The sequence below is a fragment of the Phragmites australis genome, chromosome 6 (assembly GCF_958298935.1).
Source record: "Phragmites australis chromosome 6, lpPhrAust1.1, whole genome shotgun sequence".
NCBI lineage: Eukaryota > Viridiplantae > Streptophyta > Magnoliopsida > Poales > Poaceae > Phragmites > Phragmites australis.
Window position 1 is genome coordinate 11,966,529 of NC_084926.1, and position 8,091 is coordinate 11,974,619.

The 8,091-nt window shown below is 40.8% G+C and overlaps 1 protein-coding gene across 2 annotated transcripts; it reads left to right on the forward strand.

The window, feature by feature from the left end:
• Positions 1–1,796: 1,796 nt before the first annotated feature.
• LOC133921707 (wall-associated receptor kinase 5-like) lies at positions 1,797–7,380 on the forward strand. 2 transcript variants are annotated; one of them, XM_062366693.1, is made up of 4 exons: positions 1,797–2,822; positions 4,970–5,494; positions 5,686–5,838; positions 5,925–7,380. In XM_062366693.1, the coding sequence occupies exons 1-4, from the start codon at positions 1,886–1,888 to the stop codon at positions 7,163–7,165; spliced, it is 2,856 nt and encodes a 951-aa protein (XP_062222677.1). In that variant the 5' UTR covers positions 1,797–1,885; the 3' UTR covers positions 7,166–7,380. The 2 variants fall into 2 exon arrangements, with proteins under 2 accessions (XP_062222677.1, XP_062222678.1); XM_062366694.1 differs by having other exon boundaries at positions 4,973–5,494.
• The last annotated feature ends 711 nt before the right edge of the window (positions 7,381–8,091 follow it).

The following is an 8,091-nucleotide window of genomic DNA, read 5'->3' on the forward strand; positions in this document are numbered from 1 at the left end:
AAAAGAAACTGAAGATTTGTACCTACTCCATTAGTTCATTGCAATACAACTATTGATAACTACATTAAAGATTAGAACGTCACCTGAAACCAAAATTTAGTTGTTTGGCATAGCTCCATTTGTGAGTGTTTGGCATAGCTCCATTTCAGATTTTTTTAGCTATTCTCTAAAAATTCACGGTGGAGCTAATGTGTCATAGAGCTGGAGCTGACAGTGAAGGTGTTTGGCTAGTAAGGTGGCTCTAGATCCAATTTTGGGAGAAAGTGTCAATGGTACCTTTGTGATGTTACATGTACACTGCTTTTGACATATAAGTATTTATGATTGTTTAGTTGTACTAAATACAATACATGAAATTTTTGTGATTGTTTGGCGTGGTGAAGCACATCCGCGGCACGCTGGTGGCCGTTCGCGGCGTACTTTGTGGAAGGTGAGGTGGATTAAGCTAGCATTTTATTGGGGTTGCGAAATGCTTATGTGTTAGGGTTGCATGGTCTTGATTGGTCAGTGAAGCATCGTAGATTCAGAATTATTATGGAGGGAAGGTTTGGAGTTGTACTGGGAATTTTGGATTCTTATCTATACAAGGAGTTTTGGATTCTTATCTGTACAACGAGCTTAATGCAGTGCATATATGATTGGTACAATATAGACTACCGTGTGCAGGTTCACATTGGCCTATGATTAGTCTGTTTAGGACTTCAAATTACTGTTGGAGAATCAAAGTGTTTGTTCCATATTACGAGTTTCCGGCATTTGGATTTGGGATGTAAGAATGAAGGTAGAATTCGGTATGCTATTTGCACGAAATGGAGTTGAATTGCCAAAGTGATCTACAATTCCTCATGTTTATCGACGCAACTAGGGGTAAATAATTCTCTGGCTTAATTTTCAATGTTAAGACTTATGTCTGTTGATGAATTAAGGCAAGGTCAAACGTACAGTGTCTGCATTGGAAAGCTATATGGCTTTGTTCTCTAGTTTGGGCAATCGAGCTCTTGTAACTATAGAGGGTTATGTGTCTTATAATTGATTTATTTGAGTATCTATGACCGTGAAATATCTGAGGTAAGTGAACTGTTTGCGAAGCCTAAATTTATGTTTTCGCTTCCAAGTGAAATTTCATGTTTCCAGCATTCCAGCTCACATCTCCCCATGCTTCCGTGTCAAGGAAGGTGACCATGTCATCATCGGCCAGTGCAGGTAATACTTACATGCTCTCATAGCTTGGTATCTCACTTGTGAATCAAATGAATACTATGTTAACCTTCCAACATTCACCTATAGAATAGAACTTCTGTAGTGTTGTGAAACTTTTGTTTTCAATTCGCTGGATAGTCTTTTGCCAAGGGAATATTGTTCATTGCTGAAGTATCATTTCTGCAATGTAAAAGGCCCCTGTCAAAGTCTGAGGTTCAAGTCCTGAAAGTCATTCCAGCTGGATCCACCGGCGGCAGCGGTGGGAACTGGGAAGAAGGACTTCACTGCAGCCTGAGCTTAGACTCCGGTCCATGATTAGTCTATAAAATGGAGTTTTTTGTTTTTCCTTAAAAGTCCTGCTAGGCTTCTGTTTCGACCTATGATTTGGAGATTGTTTCTGTCTCCTCGTCTGAACATCAATATGTGTATTTGTAAATCTATGATCGTTGTAATCTACTTATTTGCACCAAATAACTTTACTGCTAGCTCTAGTTCTATGACAGATCTACTCCATCGTGAATTTATAAAGCAGAGTCAAAAAACCTAGAGTAAAGTTATACCAAACATATCCTATATATACACCCCTGTAGCGGCAACACCTCACAATTCCAAAGCAAGTTGCTGCAACACAACACGGTGAGCTTTCCCTAAAAACACACACCACCACCACCACCACAGCACAGGGATGCACTCCTCCACCAGTGCCGTGATAGTTAGCATGTTGCTTCTCCTGATGTTCTCGGCCACTGTGCCGTGGGCATGGGCCGTTGCCCATGGAGTCGCTGGAGGGGGTGGTGGGCTCTTGCATATCCCTTCCGTTGCCTCCCTGGCTCACTGCCACTCCCAGTGTGGGAACATCAGCTTCTCCTACCCCTTTGGGATAGGGCCCGACTGCTTCCGGCAGGGCTTTGAGCTCACCTGCGACACCACCACTCGTCCTCCCACTTTGTTCTTGGGAAATAGTACTACTCAGATCACCTCCATAAATGTCGGCTACAATGGAGCTGTTGCTTCTGCTATCGGATTCAACATCACCTTGATCCCAGGGGTGTACACCTACAACAGGACATGGGAGGCCCCTGTTAAGGGCGTCATGCTCGATGGAGGCAACAACAAATTGTATGTTGTGGGCTGCGATGTTGACATCTACTTGCATAGCCATAATACCACCGATATCATTGGTGCTTGCACAAGTTCTTGCGCAGGCAACAGACAGACCATGGAGAATACAAATGCGGAGGGCTGTCAAGGGAATAATGGCTGCTGCCGCATCTCGTTGCAACGGGACCTACAAGCCTTTTGGCTCAAACTTGTTCGCCATGACAGGGTAGTAGCAGAACCAGATGAAGTGCTCCCTAATGTCAAGGTTATCATGTCACGGTATTATGATTTCTATACAAACGATCTTTACTCGAGTTGGGTAAACTCAAGCAATCTACAAGGTTTGTCGCTTCAGATTTCCATCATGGACCAGCCAAGCTGTGAAAGTGCCCAAATGAATAGGGACAATTATGCTTGCAGTGATGAAAGCACTTGCAGAAATCTACTGCCTGGGCAAGGCTACTATTGCTCATGCAACAGCCTCATGGATGGCAATCCCTACATTCGGCATGGGTGCATAGGTATGTACCCCAATCCAAAGTACCGAAGACATGCATGCACGTGCTACCTCTCTGTTAGAGCACAACATATCCCTTTTTTTTTGCATTGTCAACTCATATTATTTTTTTAAGGGAACGCGAGTTCATATTATGTTTTGGAAACACCCACCAATTACCAAATTTGTTAGCTATGTGGATCGTTAGATCCTTTGCTGGTCCTAAAGAAATCATGTTGGTTTTTTCCCATTGACATAGTCCTAATCCCCCTTTCTGTCTATCATGAAGCAGTTTACAATCCAAAGCCCAAAGAAACTGTACAAGATCATGTGGAAATACGGCAATTCATATAGTAAGAAATCGCCCTGTTGTTGTTTTGCGTACGGTAGACATCACTACGACCATTAGGGGTGTCAGCGGCCAAATAGTTCATGACAAAAAAAGATGTCTCTTTTTTTTTAGTAAAAGGAGGATACAATGTCAGTTTTCAACAAGAATAATGCAACCTCTGGCCCCTAAGTTTGCACCTTAGCTTCAGTGTCTCAAGGTCACTTCAAATATTTAATGTGGCTTTAAACTTGCATAAGTGTCTCAAGGTCAATTCAAATAATGCGGTTTGCGGTAGCAAAATTAGGATGAGCATGTGTACATGGAGGGAAGAGATAGCTTGTGACGTGGCCATGGAAGAGATAGCTTATGAGCATGTGTACATGTGGCCATCAGAGAGCAACGGTCAGCGACGCAATTTGGCGAGTTATTTTGGCCCCGCCAACGACCGTAACATCTGATGTGACTAGTGCCCCTGGAATTCCTAATTCACATCGTCCTTAGATTAACACAACAGCTGTAGTGGCTGGCAATGCTCGCCAATTAAACACTGATAATGGTGGTTAGACTTAGACATAGGTTTCTACTAGTACAATGTCTGTGCGTTGCAATGGTTTCTAAAATTGCACAACCATTGTTAAATACGCTCCACAAAATATTGTAGTGTTTAATCTACTAATTCAACAAAAGCAATGAGTAGAAAGTTCTATCAGCACAGGCCAAAGATAATATAAGGGGAAAAGGAACTCGGCATATCCATTAATTTAGGCTTGTAGAACACAGAAAAAAAAACCTGTTTTCATTCAACCCTTTAACAAGGCCTTTTTTTATCAAGCATATTTCCCAGATGCTTCTTAAAAGTTAGAATACAATGACAATACATCACTACTTGCTAGTTACACTAAATACAAAAGGAGATTGATGCGCATGCATAGTAAAAAATGTTGAACGTTGACCTTGACAAAACTTTATTTCTCTAGACAACACACTACAAAGTATGAAACAAGCAAATGCAGCATAAGTTGTGTGTGTTCATAATTTGGAAGGATTCCAATAAAAAAAAAGGGGGAAGGATTTGCAATGTAGTGGTCTCAATTTATCATTTTGCTACTTTTTCAGTATTCGCCCTCGTACATATGATTTGCTCTGATTTCTCTACATTTTGCTTCTTTTGCAAGTTTTACAGACCAAATAACCTCCGTACATATTAATCAGCAAACTTACATTTATAGCATACTAATGCTCATCAATACTTTCTAGAAACAACAATGTAGCCTTTAAACTGTTTGTTGGCATGAACAATATTCATAAAAAGATGGATGTTTGGTGCCACTGCCAAATATCAACAAGCAAATACGCACGAAATGGGGTCGCTTGATGCACAATACTGACTTATTTAGCTTCTCATTAAGTATGTCAGCTGTTGCATCAACACAAACGTTATCTAGCAGCATAATTATATTAATGAAAGAAAGGATGAAAAGAATAGATCACATCATCATGCAATTGTTTCAAAATTTTAGAGAACTTATCATAGTATAGATGTTCATTCCCATCCTTGCCAAAGAAGTACTCAACCAGTTTGTTTTTCAAATGCAAATCAATGATGTGTATAAGGTAATCTGGGTCAATAAAATAGTAGTCGAACCATAGTCAAAAGTTAGATTTTTTTTCCCTTTTCCTAGACTAATGAGGAAATTTCTAGCTCTTTTTATTTCCTGATTAACGTTAGAATTCTATTTTTTAATCAAGGATTAATTAAGGGCGTTTAATTGGAGGAGCTTTTAATTAGTATATATAAAATTTGGATAAAGTTGTAATTATTCTCTCTATCTACCATGAAGCAGCTTACAATCCAAAGGTCAAAGAGGACTGTATGAAATCATGTGGAAACATGAAAATTCCATTCCCTTTTGGGTTTGAAGAAGGTTGTTTCGGAAAAAGTAACTTTCGACTCAACTGCACAGCAAATAAGATCACTGTTCTGGACCGTGGGTACGCACAATATCGTGTGACTAAAGTGTCACTTGATAATGGTTCTCTAACTGTTAGTAACATGTTGAACGACACAAGCTCTAACAACGCACAGATAACAGTCTATACAGCTCAATATAAAGATGACATCATGTACGTGGACCAAGCTTTTGAAGATCTTTTTGATTTATCTGAAGAGGACGAAATTACAATAAGGTGGGTCGTTGCCAACTTAACTTGTCAAGCAGCTACAAGAAGTGCTACGTACGCGTGCATCAGCAACCACAGCAGTTGCGTACCTGTCAATCGTGGAAAAATACTTCTTGGATATCGGTGCAAGTGTAATAACGGCTTCCAAGGAAATCCATACCTCGAATTCGAAGATGCCTGCACAGGTCTGGTTTCATTCTGAAATCCGCACTCTTTCCAACACTGCTATACTTGCATATATTTGCTTAGAAAATAATGTAAAATTCCACAATATGCCATGGTGCTGCCCAGCGTGTTCAGATGTTATAGATGCCGTATTTCAGCGAATAATGATCTATTTATGACCACCAATATATAACTGACCATGGTGATGCAGACATCAACGAATGCTCACTGCCAAATTACTGCAATGGGACATGCCAGAATTTTGAAGGAGGGTACAAATGCACTCCGTGCTCTCACGGAAAGGTGTTTGATCAAACAAAGCGGAAATGTGTGATGTCAGCTAAGCAACGCAACCTTCTTATAGGTAACACATATAGTGCTAAGTCCTTCATTGTTATTACAGTTTAACAAAATGCAAAATCATTTAATGACAGCATTGAATTAATGAAGGCATTGCCATTGGAATCAGTTGTGGCCTTGGTTCCATAGTCATTGCAATGGGAGCAGCTGTACTTGCAAATAAGTGGAAGAAAGGCATCCAAAAGAGAATTAGAAGAGCATACTTCAAGAAAAATCAAGGCCTACTCTTAGAGCAGCTAATCTCGGATGAAAGCGTCACAAACAAAACAAAGATATTCTCCTTGGAGGAACTAGAGGAGGCAACCAATAACTTTGATGCTACTCGTATTCTTGGTCGTGGAGGGCATGGCACAGTTTATAAAGGGATTCTATCTGATCAGCGTGTGGTGGCTATAAAAAAATCCAAAATTGTGGAGCAAACTGAAATAGACCAGTTTATCAACGAGGTTGCTATCTTGACTCAAATCATCCATCGCAATGTGGTGAAACTTTTTGGTTGTTGTCTAGAAGCTGAGGTGCCCTTGTTAGTTTATGAGTTCATATCCAATGGTACTCTCTATGATCTTCTTCACACAGATATTACTGTAAAATGTATCCTGTCATGGGATGATCGCATAAGGATTGCAGTAGAAGCAGCGGGAGCACTTGCTTATCTGCACTCTGCAGCTGCCATACCAATTTTCCACAGAGACGTGAAGTCTTCCAACATACTACTAGACGACAGCTTCACCACAAAGGTTTCGGACTTTGGTGCTTCAAGATCTCTTTCACTCGATGAAACTCATGTGGTGACAATTGTCCAAGGAACATTCGGTTACCTAGATCCAGAGTACTATCAAACTGGCCAACTAACTGAGAAGAGTGATGTATATAGTTTTGGAGTAATACTTGTTGAACTTTTGACAAGAAAGAAGCCGATTTTTATCAATGGTTCAGGTTCAAAACAAAGCTTGTCTCATTACTTCATTGAAGGAATTCAAGACGGAGCTTTGAAGGAAATAATAGATTCAAACATTGTGGAAGACGCAGACCAGGAAGATATTGATGATATTGCCTCACTTACAGAAGCATGCTTGAAGATCAAAGGAGGAGATAGACCAACTATGAAAGAAGTAGAGATGAGATTGCAGTTCATAAGAACTAAGAGGCCGAGAAAAACACAAAAATTGCATGGAAACGATGGAGAGATTGAGGCTTTGTTAAGCCCAAATGCTAGGAATCACCATGAACATATCAATCTTATCGACGAAGCCCATTTAACATCGCAAGGAATCTCTGGGTGCTACAGTCTGGAACAAGAATCTGCGTCCTCAATCAGTTTGCCACGCTAACTATATATGTGGAACATAGCTGAGGGCTTGCTAGGATGCATCAGTGAAGAATTATATTTGCTATGTTTAGTTCCCTTTGGACTTTGTTGTTTTTTAGGGTAACTTGGTTGTTGTTGTTGTTCCCTCGTTGCATTTCCTATGTATTTACAAAATGCATTGTACACCATGTCACTTATATTCTTTTATTATCTGTGATGAAGATGCCTATAAGTTACAAGACAGAAAATCACTCGTGGTATTAAAGCTAGGGTGCTGAAAAGGAAAAGTTGTGCTGTCAACCGACTAACCAAGGGCTTAATCAGTTGTTCCAGTAGTCATCGGACTGGTGATACTACAAGATTTAACTTGTAGAATATTGCTGGATTTTTCAAGTATTAGTATGATTAATGGATTGACAGTCGGAACAGAGTAGTAGGCAAAACATACTAGTCGTATAGAAAATTCCACGGTGATAGCGCCACGCTCATATAGCCTCTAATCAAACTGACAAACTGAAATATCATAGACCCAATTGACAGAAACTCGTACTAGGTTTTAGGATTGCACAGCTCAAGTTCATATAGAAAATTCCAGATTAGCTTGTCATGTTTTAGGTTCATAGTAATTCTGCAATATTGTGAGTGCGCGTGGGACAGTGCTTAATTAACTTCAGAACATTTCGCTGCAACCAAGCTATGCACGTATGAGCCTGTTACTACATCGAGCAGTTCATAGACTCATAGAGATCGCCATTTGCCCAGGGAGCGTACCGATTCCAGCAGGCAACAGGAGCCGAGGTCACGCCGCCAACGGGCGCTGCGAGGAGCTTCTCAGCCGCGCCCGTCGTGGCGTTGTGCCCCTTCCCTCGCTCTATCGACCCTGCGGCGAAGTCCGGCGCGAGGCGGTGAGGTTGAGGAGCAGCGCAACGCAAAGGGGTCACGTGGAAG